This window comes from Sinocyclocheilus grahami, unplaced genomic scaffold (assembly GCF_001515645.1).
Source record: "Sinocyclocheilus grahami isolate Dianchi unplaced genomic scaffold, SAMN03320097.WGS_v1.1 scaffold999.1, whole genome shotgun sequence".
In the NCBI taxonomy this organism is placed as follows: domain Eukaryota; kingdom Metazoa; phylum Chordata; class Actinopteri; order Cypriniformes; family Cyprinidae; genus Sinocyclocheilus; species Sinocyclocheilus grahami.
The window spans coordinates 168,823-193,135 of record NW_015506178.1 but is presented as its reverse complement, the minus strand read 5'-3'; the positions used below and the strand labels follow the sequence as shown (position 1 = coordinate 193,135).

General features: G+C 35.6%; 1 protein-coding gene across 2 annotated transcripts in view; it reads left to right on the top strand.

Annotated features, from left to right (window-relative positions):
• The first annotated feature begins 805 nt into the window (after positions 1–805).
• Positions 806–24,313, top strand: part of LOC107565386 (tyrosine-protein phosphatase non-receptor type 13-like) — a 95,889-nt gene continuing 72,381 nt past the window's right edge. The window contains exons 1-2 of one of the 2 annotated variants that reach the window (XM_016250602.1): positions 806–1,260; positions 17,289–17,408. In XM_016250602.1, coding sequence (XP_016106088.1) covers positions 17,294–17,408 — 115 coding nt within the window. In that variant the 5' untranslated portion in view covers positions 806–1,260; positions 17,289–17,293. The remainder of the gene's footprint in view (positions 1,261–17,288; positions 17,409–24,313) is intronic. The other variant, XM_016250603.1, reaches the window with a different exon arrangement.

Below are 24,313 nucleotides of genomic sequence, written 5' to 3'. Positions count from 1 at the left end.
TAGTTTTTATTAAGTTATAGTTTTTAGTTTTAATGATTTAAGTATTGCCTTGGCAACTAGCTAATATAAAATAAGTTTATACATACATACATACATATATACATATATATATATTTAAGTTGTAGGTTTTATTTTTTAATGATTTTAGTACTACAACTTGAAATGAAAATGTGAAATATCGCCTAGTTGATATAAAATAAGTTTATATATATGATTACACATATACATACAAACACACACACACACACACACACACATATGTATGAGATCTTTGATGTTTTAAAAGGCTAAAAGTAAAAAAAAATGCTTCTTTACATATACAAAAATGCTTTATTTGAATATTCAGATTTACTGATTGTACAATTAAATAAACTTTGACAAAAACCTAACTAAACTGCTATCACATAAAAAAAGTTGTGGAATTTTTTGAAGGGTCTGTATCATATGCAGATTTTAAGTTGAAAGAATTCAAACTGAATTTTTCATTAAACATTAAATCACATTTTCAACAGGTTTGTCGGTATCTGGGTGTGTGGTAACGTCAGGCCTTATTGCTTAATATGCAAATACGTTGGTATTTAATGAGATTGCGTCATATTTAAAAGTTTAAAGGGATAAGGAAAATGAAAAGCTGCATGCAAACATGCAAATTTCTTCTTCATATGTTTTGTTTTGGCTGCGTTACGTATCTGGATGCATGGCCACCGTGGACTGCGCCTCACTGTAACAACTTTTCGTGGTATTTTCCTCCCAGTTGAGGAGAGTGTCTATAGAGACGCCTCATGTTGCTGGTGTGACGGTTCCTGCTCCGGTGGAAAGTAACCAATGAGCGGCAGGAGTGCGGGTGTCTGGTTACTCCCTCTCTCCAGCGAGCAGGAGGGTTCACACAGACGGAGAGAGAGAGATCTGAACCTCTTGGAACCTCTCGGGCTGGAAGGGTGACTCGGCTTCCCAAAGGAACCAAAGACGCGCTGCCCGTTTTCAGCCGCGTTAAGGTCATCTCAATTTACGTGCAGGGTGCACGTTTTTACGCATTATTCTTTAAGAAGAAACCAAGGAGTGCGGGTTAAATTTTTTTTTTTAAATGGACATCATGGACCTTACGGTCGAATTAGTTCCTATAAAGTAAAACCTGTTGCCAGTTCGACCCGAGCTGGTTTTCCATTTCAGGTTTTCTGGTGGATGTGATGCTGGACTCTTGTTTGCGCACTGGCTGGTAGTTGGAGCGAAGTTTGAAGTTGTAGGCCACTTATTTGAGAGGTAAGTTTATGTTTTAACATCAGTGCTTTCTTCAGTTTGATGCTGCTGCTTGCAAAGTTTACCAGCGTTTATATTGGTCTATAAACCGCGCAAGTAGCTTTGCGCTGGCCATGAGGCACCAGGCTTTGGATTAGGAGAGCTTTTTTGTGTATATTCGAGCAAAAATGCGACTTTTATTCGAGGTTTATCATCACAGACTAAAGAAAATTCCAAGAAGGCGTAATGTATGTAAAATATAAGCGCTGCGATTACAAAATATGTCAAATGTTGCACAGTGTTGGATGGTGGAGCAATATGGAAGTAACCGCAGGTGTTTAACTTGTATCTGATGAAGGCCATTGGTACACTTCAGCGATAGTTTTGTGCCTTTAACATAAAGTTTTAGTCAGTAATATTGAAACGAACGACTTTTGTGTGTTTATTTGGTAGAATTATTGATGATATGTCACTGTCTTGGCTCCTTTTTGTAGCCTGACCACCAAACCATCACATTACAGGTCTAGTGAACCCTTTAATGGGGAATGTTTAGTTATAAAAGTTAAAAAGAATGTGGTCTTAACACAAAAGATTCAAACTAACACTAAAGTACAATGACTAAAAATACAAATTTGACGACTATTGTACATGTAAACACCATATTACATGAATGTGCATACATAAAGTTTTAGTCAGTAATATTGAAACGAACGACTTTTGTGTGTTTATTTGGTAGAATTATTGATGATATGTCACTGTCTTGGCTCCTTTTTGTAGCCTGACCACCAAACCATCACATTACAGGTCTAGTGAACCCTTTAATGGGGAATGTTTAGTTATAAAAGTTAAAAAGAATGTGGTCTTAACACAAAAGATTCAAACTAACACTACAATGACTAAAAATACAAATTTGACGACTATTGTACATGTAAACACCATATTACATGAATGCACTGTAAATTATACGGTATTTTTCACTTCCAAAAACGGTATACTACCGTAAAATTAATGTCCAATACATGTAATGTCCAATACAGTTTTTCACCGTATATAGTAGGGGAATTTACCGTTAACCATTTAACAGGTTTTTACGGTAGCATTTTTACAGTCTTTTACCGTTAAATTCACGGTCATTTTTTACAGTGTGGTAATGAAAGAGAGTTTTAATATTTTGATATTGTGATGTCCAGGCCTAGTTTTGTGCTGCTTGTCAGTATTTCAATGGATTATTCAATGGATTATTACCTGACATAGAAATCCCAATCTCAGTAAAATCACTTTTATCAAATCCGGTAATCACAAATGACCTGAAAGTAATGTAAAAAGTGTAATTTAAGTAGCAAATTATAATCACAGACCATTACTAAGCTATGTTACCACCACAGTACTTTTTAGAAGATTGTATTTTGCTTTTTATATCCTAATGACCACATCATCAGTTTGAGAAACCTCTCATCCTCAGATCCACTTCGGCTCGCCAAAGCTGTCATTTGAGAGCTGAAACTTGTCATTTTTAGTCTGTTTATATCTCACAATGCCACTCCTGATCTAATGGCGGGGGAACTGTCTCTTTCCAGTGTAAACATGAGCAGTTCTTATGAAATTGCACTGTGTGGTTTGCAGTAAAAGAGAAGCTTCTTGCACAGAGGAATGTTCCTGACAGTGAGGGTGTCTGATTCATCCAGCCATAGTTATAGGGGCCAATACGAGTTCTTGTTTTCTTTTGTGCGGTGGTCCGAAGGTTTGTTTTATCTTCCGCGCCAAGCTCAATGGATCTTTTGTTTCAGGTCTCCATTGCAGTTTGAGCGGTGCTTACATCTGGGTTGTGCGAATCTGGCTTGGTAATCTTGCATACAGAAATATCTCAAAGTTCATTCGTGCAGGACAGGAGATGGTTCAGACTTAGTAGTCCAACGTTGACAGTTCAGTCTTTCAGTTTTAGCCTGAGCGCTTTGTTAGACCAAAATTGGATGGATGTGAAAGTAGGCCGACGGTGAAAGCGGTTTACCTACGTCCAGTGCATGAGGTCACCTTCGGCTGTCTGAATCCAGCTGCTATGTATTTTGGTGCGCTACGAGCCTGTCAGATAGATTATGGTGCTTATTATGTGATGTAACAGCCATTTGGATGGTGCATTTGACAGGTGACTTGAGGGTAAGAAAGGGCGCGAGTGCTGGTTTGCTTGCGTGTAATACGTTTGTGTCAATGTTTATTCAGTTTCCTAACATTTGGTTGAATGGGAAGCTTCCGTAGGCGACTTTGAGAAAGTGTCTCAACAATCTTGGTTGGCGTCTGGTTTCACAAAAAGAATAACATAAGTTTAAGTTATTTTAAGCAGCTTTGTGTCCACTGGTTTTTCCACTCATGCTCTAAGTAGATCTTTCTCGCTAGATTGCCAAACGTGTTCAACGGAAGTCTCAGTTTTGATGGCTGCCTGGATCAAACCCCACCCTCACACCTTTGATGCTAATTCTGCTCCTTCAGCATGTTATTTTGTTCTGGCCTGTCTCCACTGAGGAAATTCCATCTCTGCTGAACCGCAGTTCAGTGCGCTTTTACACGCCAGGCGCGCAGAGCTCAGGTTTTTTTTTAGTTCAATCATCTATGAGAGGTGTTTTTCTGAACATCACTTTGGAAAGTGCATTTGCAATCTCTTTTGCACTCTGCTTTGTGCTTATTCTGAGAAAATGCTTTTAAAAGCGTTTTTATATTTATGTTCTACAGATTTAGTTTTCTGTTCCGAGTCAGCGCTGATGCATAATTTTAATGATGTCTTGGAAGAAATGGATTCTTGAGTACAGAAATAAAGCTTTAAATGTTTTATAGAATGATACACTACTGTTCAAAAGTTCAGGGTCGGTAGTTTTTTTTTTTTTGTAAATAAAGAAATGACTTTTTATTCAACAAGAATGCATTAAATTGATTAAAATTGAGATTTTTGTTACAAAAGATTTCAATTTCAAATAAATGCTGTTCTTTTGAATGTCTTATTCTTCAAAGAATCCTGAAAAAGTCAGTTTCCATACAAATATTAAGCAGTACGACTGTTTTCAATGTTGAAATGTTTCTTGAGCAGCAGATCAGCATATTAGAATGATTTCTGAAGGCTCTTGTGACACTGAAGACTGGAGTAATGATGCTGAAAATTCTGCTTGCATCACAAGAATACATTTTGTTTAAAATATATTCAAATAGAAAATGGTTATTCTAAATTGTAATTATTTCACAATATTACAGTTTTTACTGTATTTTTTAATCAAATAAATGCAGCCTTGGTGAGCATAAGAGACTTCTTTAAAAAAAGACTTATTTTTCTAATATTTGATTTGACACACATAACTAGACTTTTATTTTTGTGTTAACATGATGCAAAGGTGATGTGGGTGGTTGCCAGGATGTTCCTGTGTTGTTGCTAGAGTTGATATTCTTTTCTTGTGTTGCGGTTAACAAGGCTTGCAAAGTAAGCTTTAAAATAAAAACGTTCATCCTGTTTTGGGATTGTAGCTTTTTTTTTTCCTGGATGCTTCACATATTTTGGGTTTTTCCAGGATGGAAACTTATTGAAAGCTGGTTTAATGTGCATTCTACCAGTATATTCAAGTCAAACTGGGCTGTTTTCCCGGGCACAGTGTATAGTACCTTTGGCTTAGGCTCAATGGCGGACATCAGTGTATCTGACCCAGAGAAGCAGCCGCGAGTGGGCAGTTTTATTCCGGAGGCCTCTGGTTTTCTCTAGAACTCTACTTTAGAGTCTTAATTACTGATCACACCATTGGGAGAAGAAAAAAGGCTGTGGAAACCACCCACACACACTGATCTTAGATCAGAGCCGCCCTGAATGTAGAAATGGTTTTGGCATTGAAATAGATTTGGAAGGGTGGAAGTATTAAATATATACTGTATTTTTGCAATGTTTTTGCTAGTGATGGTAAATTTCGCAATGATTTTGAAGTGCTTTAGTCATTGAGTTTCCTGAAAACGGTCATTAGATTAGTTTCCTAATTTAACGGCATCTCTGATTTAACTTTTAGTGGTTTTAGAGTTGGATTTAACAGCATTCAGAACAGATCAGGAATGTAAAAATGGAAAAAGTATAAAACAAACATCAATTATCTTGGCAGTCATTATAAGCAACATTTATTATAAACACCAAACTTTAACAAATTTATGTTGGAAAAGAACTCCACAAATAAACTAACTTTCTAGGCTCACATACTGTACCTCTCTCATTTGGTACAAATCCAAATATGTATGCTTTGCACGTTTCACATGCTTGCATTATGTAATTTGATGCAATTTATGTAAATTGATGCATGTTTCAGATGATAAAATCGTGACTTACTGCAGTAGATTATTATTTTTCACTGTTATTTATTTTTAACTAATTTTTTACTATTTTACTTCATAAATTAAACTTTAAAAACTGGTGATGCTCATGAAAGAAAGAAAAAGAGAAAAGAAGGAGTTGTTTGGTGTAATTCTGGTCCCCATAGAAACCTTGTTATTAGCAGAAATGGGAGGAAGTAGAGTAGTAAGGGCCAGGGACAAGGGTAGAAATGATTGACTGAGCAACGAACGATCATGATGAACTTGCACAAGCAAAGTGGTGGAATAGGAAGAGAGAAAAGAAGATCAGGGGCTGGGTCGATCTTTCAGCCAAGTAGTGACTCAAAAGTGTGTGTTTTGTTTTCGCTGCTGAAAATATGCACTGATTCATCATGGTGCAGTAATCTGGTCCTTCCAGTCACCTGTGCTACTGCAGATAGACGTCTACTGTTCTCATCTGCTTTAAGAGTTGCATGTTGGCAGAGATTATGGTGCAATACAATTGTAAAAGCTGACTTTTTAAAGAAGTGGTTCTCGGTTTTGCTCAGATTCCAGAGTTAAGTTTTGAAATCAAGGCACAATACATAAAGGTTTAATTGTTTAGAACAAAAAAAAACTGTTATGTAGCTGCTTAGGCTAAATAATAGATAATTATATATATATATATATATATATTAGTTAGTTTGAGTTTCCCTATTTTCTTCGCTTTCAAATGGCTTGTAAACGTGCCGTGCGCATTTTACTTTCACTTTCAAATTATTCAATTGCCGCAATTCGGCGTTAAGCAATTGCTCGTTTGCATTTTCCCGGTTTTCCTCTGATTTCTTGGCTTTCAAATAACGTTAGCTTGAAAAAGCGCCGTGCACGTTTTACTTTCACTTTCAAATTAGCGGCAACTCAGCGTTGATTCAATTCAAGCAACAACGTCAAACTCATAGAACTTTTATTAACAAAACGAATAAAAATACAGCATATATGCCTAATAAAATAACAAATTACATTGGCTACACAAAGTTTAAATAGGTATATAAAACTGAAAATCAGCAAACACTGTGGAACCAAATAAATAAGAAACAGAACGTTTATTTGCAAAACGAATAAGAAAGCTTGGAGACACGGCATATACACCTTGATATAAAATACACAGAGTTTAAATAAAGTCAGCAAACACTGTGGAACCAAATAAATAAGAAATGAATGTTTAAAACAACTTCCAGTCAATAGGCTTTTCAAAATCTAAAATATTGCCAAACAGGCGCCTTTGCATTTCCTTTCTAAACAATCTTCTGCCATCGTCTTGTCTTTCTCTTTGTCAGTCAGCTCGACTCACTCTTCTCACGTGATAAATAAAATCTGACTCCTGTCATTCGCGCACGGTTCGGCATGCTACATTGAGCTTTTACTTTTTAAAAGTGTCTGTCCTCTAACTGAACTAGGCTAAATGATTTTGGTTACTATAAACCAAATGGTGGGGGGCGGTGCACGGTAGTTTAATATATATATATATATATATATATATATATATATATATATATATTTAAATTATATTCATGGAATTGTTTAATATATTTTTATATTTAATCTAAAAAATACAATTATTTTATTGTTTTAACTGTATTTAATTATATAAATAAACTTTATATAAATTAGATAAACATTATATAAATATGTATTTATGTAATATTTTATATGTATTAACTATTTATATTTATAATTTATATGTTTATAAGGTTTATCAGTGATGCATGATTTTATGCTGAAGTATCAGTTTGAATTCACAGTATTGACATCAACAAAATAAGCATATTTTAGGCTCTTATTAATGGGATTTGATTTATGTGTGATTATTTGGTTAGGTGTATTCTATTGTTTATTTTTTGACATCATTTGAGACCCGCGTGCCATTTTTGGCTCATGAACCACCAGTTGACAACTACTGTTTTAAAGCTGAAATGTGAAGAATTGAATTGAAGGAAGCATTGTTGCATCCTGTTTTATGTCATACAAGTGTTTAGGCCTCAGTGATCTGTTTTTGGAAAATCTGTGTATGAGGCTTTCCTGGCTCTAAAGTTTTCCTTATTTCAACAGAGATTGAGTAAGAGAGAGAGGTAACAGGATCAAGCAAAGGATTCTGGGAGTTTGGGTGTTTTTTGCTTTCTGCTGGCAAAAGCATCTCCAAGAAAGATTTTCGGCTCAGCTTACTGGCATCAAGCTGTTTTTAGAAGTACAGATGATTTAACCGGGTCCAACCACAGATTAATGTTATGAGAAAATTAAACATCCTCTCTATCAGGCTTTGCTGTTCTGTTGGAAACTTTTAGCCCATGCTTCTGTTTTTATTTGACTGCTTCTAGAGTTTTATTCTTGAATCTGTGTTCTGCCAAGTTCTGCAAGAAAATGGAAAATACTGAGATGATGACTCCCATCTCTGGCATTTATGGGAAAAACAGAATGCCTGTATCATCTGGAAGATGCCTTAAAACAAGTGCCCTTCTTCTATCATATTAACCCTCTGTCTCTGAGCGCTCTGATCTGTATGTGGGTGTGCAAGACCAGGAAAGTCTCCTCTGGGTGAAGGGTTTCGCCCTCGTGAAATATAATGTTTCAGAGATTAATCCCTTTAAAATCCTGATTACTCTGACCAGGAAAACCCTGACCACGCTCATGGTTTGTGTTTCCTCAGCTCGCTCGGCAACTCTGGGAATAACTTGGCCCGAATCTACTTTTCATTGCAGCTCTTCTTTCAGTACTGTCTAGTTTAAGGGCTTTATGTTTCATGTCTCACCTCATTGCTGCTGCATTGCTTCATATTTTAAAAGATCTATAGACCATTTATGGAAACTAATGAGCAGCTTAGTATATAAACAGCAACATTTACATAGCAATCAGAATACGTATTCAATATGGTGGGATGCAGGTAGGGCGGCAACAAACGCTTATTTTGATAATCGATTAATCGAACAATTATTAGAACGATTAATCGACTAATCGTCAATTATTTCGCTAAATAATCAGTAGACATTTATTGATTTTTCAGCTTTTGCAATTAGTTAAAATATTGAGTTGTACATATTCTAACAAATAAATTAAGGTGATCACTTCAGCTTTTGAAAGTCATATTATGTAATTCAGTTATACAATTAATTTATACAAATAAATATATTTGGCATACAAAAGTGATGACGTTTTATTTTTGGATAAATTATTTTATTCACAACATAGTCTCTCTTAAAATACCTTATAGGGTTATGATAATCAAAACCGTCCTGAGCTAGATCGAGCTTTGATCTCTGCAAACCAAACTATCACTTTAATGAAACTGTTTTTTTTCACCCACTAATAAAAATATTTTATCGTTAGCTAGCTCCTCGCTGGAGAGCTGATTTATAACAGAAAATCAAGTTGTAATTCTAACTGAAAGAGACACTGACTCTGGTTTTTCATGTTTAATACTGTAAAGCTGCTTGATTTAAGGCTATCTATTGCATAAAGTACTATATAAATGAACGTGACGTGACTTTTCTGGAGTACTGAAATGCAGAGCTCGTGCAAACATCGCTGTATTTAGATGCGTTTTAAACTGCTGCTTTCTCACCGCTGTCAGTTTTTGATGTGTTTATTTTGGTATTGAGAGGAAAGTGCACAGCATATATTTACATATTCATCCAAACGCCGCTCAGCAGCCTCGGGTTCTGCTGCGTTTGTCTTGAACTGCATCAGGAGAGCTGAATTACAGTCTTGCGCTACAGCGCCACACTGGTCAAACCACGTTATTGCAGGCTCTTACATTAGGTCATATGAGATCAAACGACTACTCGACAACAAAAATATTTGTCGACAATTTTTTTTATTGTCGACGTTGTCGATAATGTCGACTAATCGTTTCAGCCCTAGATGCAGGGTTATAATAGGTAACGGAAACCATAAAATGTACACTAAAATAACTGAAACTAAAACTGAAATAAAAATGACCAAAAACAATTAATACAAATTTAAAACATGAATGAAATGATTTTATTTTTTTTTTACTGTAAAACTTGTTTTTTTGTAACTCTTCATATAATTTTATCGAGGAAAATTATATCGCGATAATTATCGTTATTATCGAATTATCGTAATTATCGTAATTATCGCCCAGCCCTACATGAATATTGTTTTCATCTTGTGGGTATACTGTTGAAACACTGTGTATTTTCAGTGTGTATTTTAATGTTTCTCTTCCATTGTACATTTTTATTTTTTTTTAAGAAAATAAGGGACCAAGCGGAAGTTCTTTTTTTTTTTGTGGTAATCCACATTATGCCACAAGTGTTGTCAACTGAGCTGAACCTGTACTAAACCAGAAGTATTTCTTTAAAGTGAACTCAAATTCAAGTATTCCTTGTCATGCGAGTATTCAATGCAAACTGAACATTTGCATGCTGTGCAAAGTGCTCAGTACAGCTTAGGTAGTTTCCTATTCCGGATTTTGTGCATTTGGCTGAAACTTTTTATCCAAAGTGACTGTTGTTGCATTTGATCAGTTCATGCATTCCCTGGGAATCGAAACCGATGACCTTGGCTTTGCTCTACTGAACTGAATATAGCCCATATTCTCACACTTGTCCTGTCCTGTTCCCCTGTGGCTGAGCGTACCGGTGGGAATGACCCAGTGCTCCACAGCACCCTGAGAGACGGGGCAAACATTCCACTCGCTGCCTGCGCTGGAATAACAAAAGCAGAGGAAAACAATCTGCATACGACAGCCCCCCACAGTAAGGGCTAATGAGGCGTATGGGAGGGGTCTGGAGTTCTCTTTCCTCATATCCCTCTTTCAGAGAGTCTCTCATCCCCAGTGAGCATTTCTGCATAAATATGTGCTTATCTGTGGCGCTTTCTCTCTTATGTGGAATGACCTGCTCTCGCTGCTGGGGCCTTGAGTATCTTAGATGGAAGCTGATTGCCACGTCTTTATTTTAGTGCATTCTTGATGGGTTTTGGTCGCTGAAAAATTAGATTTAGTGCTTTTAAAAATAATCATTCTGATGTGCAGCAAAAGATAACTGAACTTCACAAATTAGTGAAGTGGCTTTAAGAAAAGCGCTAGAGCAGTGAAAATTCCCATTCCACCATCAGGGCAATAATTAAGAATTTCCAATCAACAGAAAATGTTACAAATCTGCCTGGAAGAGGATTTGTGTCTATATCGTCCTAATGCACAGTGAGGAGGAGAGTTTGAGTGGCTAAAGACTCTCCAAGGACCACAGCTGGAGAACTGCAGAAAATATTTGAGTCTCAGGGTCAGAAAACAGCACCTACACCACATGTTGTTTGGGAGGGTTTCAAGAAAAAGAGAAGAAAATGCTCTCATCCAAAAACAATCCCCAGCATATTCAGTTGTCAGACACGACTGGAACTTCAAATGGGACTGGCGTCTATGGTCAGATGTAACACAAAATTTGCTTTTTAGCAACAAACACTCAAGATGAGTTTGGTGCACATAGGGTCCAGTCCTCTGACCTGAACCCTATAGAAAATGAGTGCGGTGAACATCATGGAGCTGGGAATCTGAAGGGTCTAGAGAGATTTTGGATATATAGATTTATCGGCCAACATATCGGTTATCGGCTTTCAAAAATAAAGAATAATCGGTTATCGGTATCGGCCAAAATTTTCATATCGGTGCATCCCTAATCTCTACTTGTAAATGCTAAAAGCAGCCCCCCTTAATCAAGGTTTTCGTGGTCACATGATTTTTTTATTTCATTTTTAGGTCTCATCTTTTTAAAGGTTTTTTTTGTGTGTGTGGGGGGGGGGGCTTTATAATATTTAATATTTAATATATAATATTTAAGTGAAATTATAATTTTATTATGAAATAAAAACAACAATTTATAAAATTATTATAATATAAACTCTATATATTTAATTGTGTGTGTGTAAAGTTTATTTGTAATTAAATTACGTAAATGTAATTATAATTACACATTTGTAATTAATAAATTGTATAAAACTCGTATGAAATTATAATTTTATTATAAAACAAAAAATTATTAATATATATATATATATAATATGATATAAAATCAAGTTATAATTATAAATGTTTAAATAAAAAATAAATACAATATATACAATATTTATATGAATTTAGAATTTTACATTAATATAATACCATTTATATAATAATATATAGTTTATATTTATTTAATTTTTATAATTCAATTATATACATTTGTAATTCTAAATAAATTGTATAAAATATTTCTATGAGATTACTATTTTATAAGAAAATAAAAATGTAAATGATGTTCTTATTATTTTAAATAAATTTATTAATAAATAACATAACTTAAAAAATATATAAAAATAAATAACATACGTACATACATGCATACGTACATACATACATACATAAAAAAAAAATATATATATATATATACACACACACATACATGCATACACTCATGGCCAGAATTATTGGCACCCTTGGTAAATATGATCAAAGAAGGCTGTGAAAATAAATCTGCATTGTTAATCTTTTTCATCTTTTATTTAAAAAATTCACATAAATCTAACCTTTCATTGGAGAATAAGAATTTAAAATTAGGGGAAATATCATTGACATAAATGTTTTTCTCTAATGCACATTGGACACAATTATTGGTACCCCTAGAAATTCTTATGACTAAAATATCTCTGAAGTATATTCCCATTCATATTTAAAATTGAGCATACCAGGGTGATTATGAACATGAAATTATCCAGCCATGGCTTCCTGTTTGACAGGAATATAAATAGGAGGGAAAACAAAGGCCAAATTCCCTTAATCATCCATCACAATGAAAAAACCCCCCAATATAATTCTGATGTGCAGCAAAAGATAACTGAACTTCACAAATTAGTGAAGTGGCTTTAAGAAAAGCGCTAGAGCAGTGAAAATTCCCATTCCACCATCAGGGCAATAATTAAGAATTTCCAATCAACAGAAAATGTTACAAATCTGCCTGGAAGAGGATTTGTGTCTATATCGTCCTAATGCACAGTGAGGAGGAGAGTTTGAGTGGCTAAAGACTCTCCAAGGACCACAGCTGGAGAACTGCAGAAAATATTTGAGTCTCAGTGCTCTCTAACCTCATCAGGCATTATAGGAGAAAACCCAGAGCTGTTATTATGCCAAATGGAGGTTTCAAAAAGCATTGAATAAAAGGGTGCCGTTAATTGTGTCCAATGTGTATTAGAGAAAAACATTTGTCATAATGATATTTCCCCCCATTTTAAATTCGTATTCTCCAATGAAAGGTTCGATTTATGTGAATTTTTTTAAATAAAAGATCAAAATGATTAACAATGCAGATTTATTTTCACAGCCATCTTTGATCATATTTACCAAGGGTGCCAATAATTCTGACCACGACTGTATATGGTCCCCAAACTTGACAGGAGTCACAAATGTGCTCTGATGACAGTCCCCTCTGATGTGCCACGCGCTAACTGAAAAGTCTGACTCCACAGTTCAATTGAAATGTGACACATAAGTATTCATAAGTAGCCCCATGTAACGCTCGCTCAAAAGTAATCCCTTAAACCCTGAGCTTCCCCTGTCTCTCTTGCCTCACAGCATGCTGGGATTTCCAGGGGTTTACGGCTCTTTGTAACTACAGCTGTGGCAGCAGTGCAGAGGTTTGGACATAATAATGAACATTTTCACTGCAAGGAGTGTAACTGACCCCCACCCTGACAATTAGACCTGACGGGACACGAACGACTTCGCTTGTTTTGTTATGACATTATGGCGAATGTTGTACAGTTTGAATCAGCTGGACAATTTCAGGAGTGTTTTTCTTTTCAGAATTGTATTTAAAATGAAATTAATCACGTGTTTCTCCTCACCTAAGTTCTGTGGAGAACTTTCTGTGACAAACCGCATGTACACAGCATGACATTATGCAAGCTTCAGGAGAGAGGATGAATGAACAGCTCTTCCTGGAAGAGCACATGCACACAAGCACTAATCACAATACTTTATTGATTCTTTTTCTACATCAATTTCTGTTCTTTTATGTGAAGTATATCATTTCTGCAACACCAAATGTATATAATATATATTCGTATACCAGTATTTATAGCTTTCTTCCATTCAAACAAACCATTAAAATCTTGATGGATAAAATCAAGCCTTACCCTACATTATTTCTAAATAAATATTATGTTACCCTCGGAAATATGGCATATTACAGAAGTTAAATGTGCTGCTGTTTCTTTAAAGAGATCATGTTGTTCCAAAGCCATAAGATTTTGTTCATCTTTGAAGCGCATAAATATATTTTTAATGAAACCTTCGAGCTTTCTGTCCCTCCAAAGTCCAGGTAACCAAAACTTAGACGATCCAAAAAGTACATAAAGGCATAGTGAAATGAATCCAAATAAATCAAGCGGTTTAATTCAGATCTTGTGAAGAGATGCTACTGCTTTATATGATTTCTTGTAATGGGCTTGGAATGACATGAGCGTAAATAAATGATGACAGAATTTAAATTTTTGGGTGAACTACCTTTAAGTCAGCATTAAATCAAAATGAACCCAATAACCCATTTTGAATCAAAGTTAAAGTGAGGCATTTCAATTTTTGGAGGCTTTAAAACCAAATGTGATGCCTATAATTTTATAAAAGCTCTTTTATAAAAAAAAAGTATTATTAGAGCTGTAAAGCTGTTTAAATCATTTAGTCGTTCATCCAGTTGTTTTGGATTTGTTTTTTTTTACAATAACATTGTGTTATTCATCCGGGTTATTGTAGTTAACTAAAAGCTAAAATCATAAAATAAACTTTTGTTTTGTTTTTAAATATGTATGTATGTATGTATGTATGTATGTATATATGTATGTATGTATGTATATATGTATATATATATATATATATATATACATATATATATACATACATACATACATACATACATACATACATATATATGTATGTTAGGGGTGTAACAATACACATATTCATATTGAACTGTTCGGTACAAGGCTTTTGGTTCGATATGCATTACAAACCGAATGATTCGTTAACCGTTAAATAAAATAAAAGAATAAATAAAGTGTGTGCAATATAATTTTCTCAGTACCACTGCGCTCAACAAGGCAGCCCAAACGACGTAACAGGCAACGTGCTGTCTGCACCAGTGGTAACTTCCCCGTGCTGGGGTGCGTCGAAAGACGATGATCTTATATCGATGATAGCCAGAGATATTGTCAAAAACATAAATTATTGGCAACATTAAGAGGATTTGGCATTTCCAATTAATGTAGGCCTGTTACATTCTGATTTTTATTAAGCCTATTATTATTATGAAGTTACTTTTATTATTAAATTAAGATTACAATTAATTTGCCCTGCAATAATTACCACATAAATGACGCACTGCGAGGATTAGGCTATTTATGCCTCGATTAAAATGCTTTTTTTTTTTTTAAATAGACATTTTAAAACCGGTCTATTATACAATGAATTATAGGCCTATAATTAAAATATTAAAGGCACAATATGTAATTTTTTGCCGCTAGAGGGCGCATATTAAAAATAAACAAAGAGACAAAGGTGTAATTTGATGATGCCGTGACTGAGTGTGGAATCATGGGAGTTGTGGTCTTCATCCCCACAGCCGATGCAATCCGACGGGACTCGGGCAGAAATCATGTTCATGGATGAGCTAATGATTTATTAACGTAGTAGAATGAAGCAGGGTGAGGCTGAAAGCCGTCGAAGCGAAAGAGGTCGCGGACCGTGCGTGACACATGACTCAAAAGCAGCGGAGCTTTTATTATGCCACAGTCGACCGCTTCCGCTCCTTCCGGTCGTGCGTATGTGGGGGGAAAGAAAGCGGCGCTGTTTTATCATACTAGATACATTTGAAAGTTCTGTTATAATGCTACTCTGTGCGGTCGTCACCAGTCTAATATAACGCACAACATATTAAAGTGTCTTTGCTGTTTCCATGTTTTCTACAAAACAAAACCGGAAATCGAGGGGTTATGACATCATTGGCAGGCGAAAAAATGACACTATAGACACGCTCCGTGTCACTAGTTAAAATAGCTTATTTCTCTGGATTTAAACATTCTTCGAAACATTTGGGATAATGTAAGGACACAAGTCAGCAAAATATATAACACTGTTCTAGTGGTTTTGGGATATTTTAATAAAACAAATCTTACATATTGTGCCTTTAACACTGCAGTCATCAATAAAAAAATCTATGAAATAAAAAGCTTTTATTTCAAGCACCGACTTTCAAAAGCAACCTGTTTAACACGAAATATGTTTCTTCTCATTTTTTTCCCACTATGCACAGGCCACAAGAGAAATATTAAGGGAATAAATGAAAACGGTTAGCTATATACCATTATCAGCAGAAGTATATTCGTTTCTCATCATCTCTGAGAGAATATCAGATGCCGAAAGCTCCGTCATTACTCTGTCATTCCATTTTTATTTTCACTTTCTGCATAGTAAATTGACTGAGATGTTCACCGGCATTAATCTTGTGCAAAATGTGCACGTTGCTTGTGTGATATCCATTGGTTCGCCTTCATGGTTTAAAACAGAAATATTTCCAACATTGAGACATAACCAATTACCCCGCCCCCCGTATCGAAAATGTACCGAACTGTGTTGTATCGAACCGAACCGTGAATTTTGTGAACCGTTACACCCCTTATATATATATATATATTAGGGCTGCACGATAAATCGCATGCAATATTTAATGCGCATCTTGTCTGAAAGCCGGTTCTGTAATCAGCATTAAATCTCCATCACGTGTGTGTTTTTACACTGAGCAGCATTAACAACACAGAGCCGTTGTTCACTGACGAGCTGCGCAAAAAAAATCGCGCGAATATGAATGTGGTTTTGTGCAGCTGTCAGTGAACAACGGCTCTGTGTAGTTAATGCTGCTCAATGTAAAAGCACACACGTGATGGAGATTTACCGCTGATTACAGAACCGGCTTTACTCATAAGATGCGCATTACATATGGCATGCGATTTATCGTGCAGCCCATCCACCTCACAGGTGTGGCATATCAGGATGCTGATTAGACAGCATGATTATTGCACAGGTGTGCCTAAGACTGGCCACAATAAAAGGCCACTCTAAAATGTGCAGTTTTACTGTATTGGGGTGGTCCGGGGGGGGTCCGAAAACCAGTTAGTATCTAATGTGACCACCATTTGCCTCACGCAGTGCAACACACAAAACAAAAGTTTTGCGTTTATAATTTTGTTCAGTGTATATATATATATATATATATATATATATATATTTCAGCTAGTAATTAAGGCTACTTTTCTCATTTTCATTTAGTTTAACTTGATGTACTAAAATAACTAAAACTTAAATAAAAATGAATAAAACTATATGGACATATTGAAAAAAATTACACAAACAATCCCTTTAAATCAGCATGAAACTAAAATTAACCCTGTTTAAAATATAAAATAAATAAATACTTGCATAAATACATACATACATAAATTCTCCAGTGTAAGCACCTCCCTTTGTTTTATTTACAGCTTCAATATTTTTTTCAGTGTATATATTTAAAAAGAATGGTTGACTTTAGGTTCTGCAGAATTTAAAATCTTAATATATGTACAGAGAACACTTGTTAATGTCCTTGATGTATGTATGTTTAGTGATAATGATGGTAAGAATAACATTACTGTGTTTTGTGACCCCACAGGCATCATGCATGTGTCTCTGGCTGAGGCGCTGCAGGTTAGAGGAGGGCCGCTGCAGGAGGAGGAGGTCTGGGCCGTCCTGAACCAGAGCGCAGAGAGTCTGCATGAACTCCTCCGCAGAGGTAAACCGCCGTCCTGACTCACAGTGCAGTGATAACGTCTCTCAAGGGTACCCAACCACGCTGACTCAGAACATGAGGCCTTGGGATGGCAGAGGCAATCAGAGACCTTGGATAGAAGTCTGATATCTTTGGAGTGCAGAAGAACATTTGTTGATAAAACATTTCCAAAGTATTTAGTGATCTGCTCCAAATACGCAGAGTTTTTGGAGCAGATCTACTACCGACTATCTGGCTTCCTTTGGTTACAGTGTAAGCCATAAGGTTACATAAATGCGGTTAAGCCATAAGGTTACATAAATGCGGTGTAAATGCCAGTCATCCAAAACTGAAGGAGTATGAGGCTGAATTTGCTGAAATAAATTCATATTGCTGAAAATAATATTTGTAATAATAATTATAATATTTATTTCGACTTATTTAATAAAAAAAAACATTAAAAAGGGCATATTCGCCATTGAAATCAATGAGTTGAAATTGTGAGTGGAGTCCCCTCTAGAGCATGCAGCATGAATTCTGCAGGTTTGAAGGTTTCCCTTTTTTTATTTTTTTTTGTGTAATGAAACAATCATCTATGACCTCTCCAGAACCTGGTAGTTTCTGTTGCCAAGTAACATGCAGTGAATGCTGATTTATTGTGAATATGCTGAAAAATCTGACTTTGTGTGTTCCAAACCACTAGTGCGGTGCCATTCAGATTGTTTTTGTTGTCTTGCAGAGTATTTTTCTTAATAGTTTGTGGAATTTTGGAGATTTACATTCCATTTCGTCCATCTGTCTCTGCTTTTCGGTTCCTTTTGTGTCTCTCTAATACTTTCCGCTCTCTTTCTGTCTGAATTTTTCCTCGTTCACCTGGTTTCTCTGGTTTGGTCAGCCTGTAGCATTTTCGGTTTTCTCCAACTTGATATTTTGTAGTTCTTTCCTAGTTGTATTCCTTCTTGTCATTAAAGCTTGGTAAATATACAAAATGTCCCAGTTTGACATTTCAGAAGGGATCCAATATCGCTTTCATTTGCACTCTACAGTTAGCCTGTTGACTTTCAATAGAGGAATTTCATGCGCTAACCTTGTGTTTGTGTGTGACGAATATAAAAATTTACAATGGTGGCCATAATTTCCACCAAAATGCCTATTATATATTACATACTACTGTAGGTAAAATATGCTATCTGATTTGGTAAGCAAGTGCACTAAGAACATTAGCAACTGCATAGAAATGCGTTAACACTAAGAACACCTTAGCATCCACAAATGCGGTAAAATGCTCAGAAGACCTTAAGAATCACCTAGCAATCTGTTAAAACATAGAACACTTTAGCAACCGCATAGTAATGGGCTAAACCACTTAGAACATCTTATCAACCATGTAGCAATGCGCTAAATCCCTCAGGACACCTTAGCACCTTAGCATAACAAGGCGCTAAACACTAAGAATACCACATAGCAATTTGCTAAAAACAATAAACACACACTTTAGCAGCCTAGCAATGCGTTAAATACAAAGAACACCATGGCAACCTTGCTAGCAAATTGCTAAAAACAGTTGAAATGCTTTAGCAACTGCATAGCAATGCGCTAAACAAGAACACCTTAACAATCGTATAGTAATTTGCTAAACACAATCAACACACTTTAGTAGGGCTGGGCGATTATTCGATAACGATAATTATCGCAATATAATTTTCCTCGATAAAACGATATGAAGAATTCGATAAATGTTCAATATAATGTTTATGTGCCAAAAGTGGAACGAAGCGGCACGACTCATTTGAATCGCGCCACACAGACCGTTTATCCGCTCGGATCAAAGTTCAAACTGCAGATGAGTTTACTCGTTCACGCGAGCAGCACTAAACAGCGCTGTGAGATCCAGTGTGAAGCGCGAATAGAGCGATGAACACAAATGACTCGGTGATTTAAACTAGTTTAAAGCAAAACAGGAGAAACACTGTGTGCAACGAGACAGTCAGAAGGCTTTTCAATCTACACGTCGCTATCATTTACCATGGATTTACTGTAGTAACTCTCACTGCACCATGGCATTGTGGCAGAAATGTGGGATATTCACGTTGAATTTTATTATAGGAGTAATGGTATATAATTATAGTATGTATTTGTGATTTAAGCTATAGCATGTGTGCATTTGTAAACCTTATAGAAATTCCTTAAAAACAAGCTAAACACTTCAGCAACCACATAGACAAGATTCACTTTGTTTTCAGAAAATGTAAAAATCTAGCGATTTGTAGTCAAATCTGGTTGTAATTGTAAAAAAAATTGTTTTGGGTGACTGTGGCTAACATAGTTAACAAGTTGGGATAGTTTTATTGTAGCAATAACCAGAATACGTTTTTTGGTTGGAACCTTAGTTATCATGGTGGTTTTTGAAAAGGAAGCTAAACTGGCAGGGATTGTTTGAAATGAAAAACAAGAAACTGAAGTTATATCTGTCTTTATGTGAATTCCCTGTGGCAAATAAAAAACTGTTTCCCCTCAGACCACAGCTATGTCACACTTCCAATGCAGTTACCTCACAAAAGGACTTTAAATATTGTTTATGTTTTGTCCCTTTCTTTCAAACAATTCAAAGCCATTACAAGCTTCAGCCATGACGTTATCAGTAGGCCTACATTCAACAGGATTCTTTTGTAAGGTGGTTATTCAGTCAGTATGTGCGTGTTTAGCATTGTCTTCTGCCAATTCACACCTGTTTAAGAATGATTAGAATAAATCTCCGGCCTCCTCAAAAGCTGTCAGCGGACCAAAAATAGCACCTATCAGTCTGATTCAAAGAAGTGAGCCTGTGCAGAAAAGCTTTCTATCTTCGGGTGACACTTTGGTGAAATTTATGAGAAGGCTTACTCAGCCTTACGTCCGTCTGCTGTCTCTCTGAATGACTGTGTGGGCGAGTGTTGTGTGTCACCGCTGTGAACAAAAGCCTCTTTATTGTCCCGCAGCCCGGTTTCCTAAAGAGCAGTTTGGTGGGCAGTTTGCGGCGTTTGAGATGATGCCAGCTCCTCTCGACCGATATCTGCTGTCGTTCACGCACAGATCTTGAGAATCTTGACAAGTCTTTCTCACAGTCAGGGGACAATTCTCGTTCTGTCAGCATCACGGACAGTCGTTGCCCCTCTTTATTCTGCAGACCTGGCCAATAGCCAGTAGGGTTTGAAGCGTAATTAGGCCCCTTGTCTTCAGGGTCGAGGAGGACGATGATGATAAAGATGATGTAGCCACTTCGGCATGTGCTCGCAGGGGGAACGAGGACTCTCCTTGTCTCACAGTAGCTTGTTATCTGGCCTTGAGTTACTCTGGGTGAAAACTTGCAATTTAATAATTTAATAAATTTCATAATTTAAAAGTTTAGTTCAGAAGTATCGAATCGGTATCGATATCGACGATACTGCCTTGAAAAATATCGGTATCGTATCGAAAACAAAATAAGTGGTATCGCCCATCCCTACCTCACGTTACTTCACAGAGTGAGGAATAGCAGTCAAAGTACGTACTGTAGCCTACTTTTCTGCGATTTTAGTACAATAATTAAATTTAGCTGGTATCACCTCTATACTTTTAAGCCTCCTGCCATGGTTTACATCTGTTCAAAATCACGCATTTAAAAAAAAAAACTTTGCCACTGTTTGAGTGTTGTACGGAGAGACCGTGCGCGCGCGCGTGTGTGTGTGTGTGTGTGTGTGACATTCACGCTCTCTCTTTCCTTATGTGTGTGTGCACTCATCCTTGTACCTCACTGCTCCAAACCATAGCTCCAAACTTAATCCAGGAAAGGTGAACATTCCTGCATCATAACTTGAACTGAAAGATGCTCGCTTTCTACACATTTATATCTCCAAAAACCTTGTTGAGCTGCAGGTTTATGCATGCATTTATTTATTTATTTTATTTTTTACAGAAATTATGTTTTGATTATATTTTTGATTATTGAGCTGCAGGTTTAGGCTCACTTAAGTGACTGCATTTTTTTTTATTTATAGGGATTTTTCTTTTTTTACAGAAAATAATTTATGTTCTGATTATTGTTGAGCTGCAGGTTTAGGCTCACTTAAGTGACTGCATTTAATTAAGAATAATTTAATTATTTATTCTAATTATTTAGCCTGACATGTTTACTGTTCCAAAATGTTCTATATGTTAAAAATAAAATGTGTTCAGTGGAAAAAAAAAGTTGTTTTTTTACCCAGACATTTAAAAATAAAACATTTTAGAGCTGTAATCGCAGTACCGTGAAACCGTGATATTTTTTTTATCTAAGGTTATCATACCGTCAGAATCTCATACCAGCCCATGCCTAGACGTGACTTGAGCAAGTCAGCAAAATTACTTAATTTATTTGGAAACCCTGAGCACTTGGTTGTGAGAAGTCCTGAGTTTGCTTTTTATAACATGCTATTTACATTTTTGAAGGTGATGCTTGTGTTTTTTAATAAAAAAAGAAAGGAAAAAACTTTTCCTATGCCAGTCCAGTGTGCAGAAGGGTAATGCTTGATTTATTAGTAAAGAGATGAGATTTCCAACTTCTGACATAAAATATATATGCTGTAATGCAGTTCATTTAAACAGAGTACTGGATTGCCGCTGTTTCAGTTTTCACATTTGTTTAAATGGTACTTGTTTCCTTTTTGTAATTATAAAACTAAAAAGTAATTTACTTGCAAATTTCTGAGTGGAAATTGTTTCTACACCATTTTTTTGTGTAGGGTGAATATATACAGTACATAAAAACATAAAAAAATATTATTATTTTAAAAATTTGTAAATATTTATAATATGTTCATAATATTAAAAATAATTAAATTATTTAACCTGAATTGTTTTTTATTCTTATTGCATTTTGTTAAATATAGAAAATGTCCAACATTTTTGGATTGAGCCAAATATACTGTGTGTGTGTGTGTGTGTGTATATGTATATATATATATATATGTATGTGTTTATATTACAAAAAATCAACCATCTTTGATGATCTTGATATTTATGAAATTGAAAATGTGGCTAGAAAAAAATACAAAAAAATCATACTTTTCTATATTTAAAAAAACCTTATATAATATGGCAAATAAATTCTTTAAAAATCATACAATGTGATTTTCTGGATTTTTTTTCTCATTTTGTCTCTCATAGTTGAGGTATGCCTATGATGAAAATTACAGGCCTCTCTCATCTTTTTAAGTGGGAGAACTTGCACAATTGGTGGCTGACTAAATACTTTTTTTCCCCTCTGTATATATATATGTATATGTATATGTATATCCACCGCTGCTTGCACTTTAAAATGGGTATTTAGGTCATTGGTTCTGCAGTATACTTGAACATCTAAAATAAACCGATACTTACTAAATAAACAGACGCCCAAGTCGGTAGATACATGTTTGATGCTGTATTTTCACTTTATCTTATGTAATAAGAAGTTTGTTTATTAATCATGGCATTTGTTTAAATATCTAATTTCATGTTGTTTTCTCCTTAGCAGAGTTTGTGATGCTATTTTTGGCTGTGACCTCATTGGGCTCGTGAATGGCAGTAGATGACCGGGCTAGTCTCTGATAGGACAGAAAAAACCTTATCAGATAGGCCCGTTCTGAGATATTTCCAACTGTGTGTCAGCTTCCCTCCCATTATCAACTACTGACTGAGTTTTAGCACGCCAACATCTCCAGCTTTTAGTAAGAATTTGTTGCAGTGAATGCCAAAGATTGGTATGTTACCTGCATAGGTTAACAGGGAAAGCATTTTAATAAAGATGCTGGAGTAGCTACTGTGCTGGAGGCAAAACAGGAGCGTGCACTGCTAGATTTTCACATAGAGGTCCAACCATGGTCAGACAGTTTCCACAGGAAACGTGTGTTTACTTTGGGAATTCCAGTGCTTTATAGCATCCCTGCTTGAATTTCATTTTTTTCATTATTTTTAGTTTAAACACTTTCTGACTTTTTAATAATGTTTCTGCCAATCTGTTTTGTTAATTTGTTTATTTGCACAAACCCCTAACCCTAAATACACTATTAGAGGCTTAACTCGTCCCGCCTACGGATGTGAATGATACACTGGCAAAAAACTTTCATTACTGTTTGAAAGTTTGAGGTTTATTATTATTATAATTTTTTTTTTAATGTGTGAAGATTTCTTATGCTCACGTAGGCACCATTTATTTGATCAAAAATACAGTGAAAACAGTAATATTGTGATATAGGCTATAATTGCAATTTAAAATAGCTGTTTTCTATTTGAATATGTTTTCAAATGTAATTTATTCCTGTGAATTTTCAGCATCATTGCTCCAGTCTTCAGTGTCACATGATCCTTCAGAAATCATTCTAATATGCTGATTTGCTGCTCAAGGAACATTTGTTATTATTATCAATGTTGCAAACAGTTGTGCTGCTTAATATTTCTGTGAAAACGTGGTGATACATTTTTTCCCCCAGGATTTTTTGAGATATTGTTCTTGTTTTTGGCTTTACATGACATTAAATAATAAAAATATATTTTTTAAAGAAGTAATTCCACATTTCCACTTCATTCGTAATAGATGAATTATTTCTGTGCAGCTGTTCCATCCATAACCACAGGGCCGTGTTCTGTACGGCAAAGGCTCCATTGTTTTACATCTGCAGCACAAAAGAAGAGGGAAAAAAACATCAAAAAGAAAAATGCACTGTCATACAGAATCATCTTTTTGAGAGGGATCCCAGGAGCCTCGTATTTCAAGGAAATTGTGCTCATTCACAGAATAACGTAGCTCTTTATTACACGTCTTTGTCTGGATGAAAATAATTTGATTTCCACCACCAAATCTCCATAGTTCCTGAAACGTGTGTGCAGTCAGATCGTGCTGTACTCGTGTTGAGGAAATGCTCTTAGGCCAAGGCCATTATCTCCCTTAACTT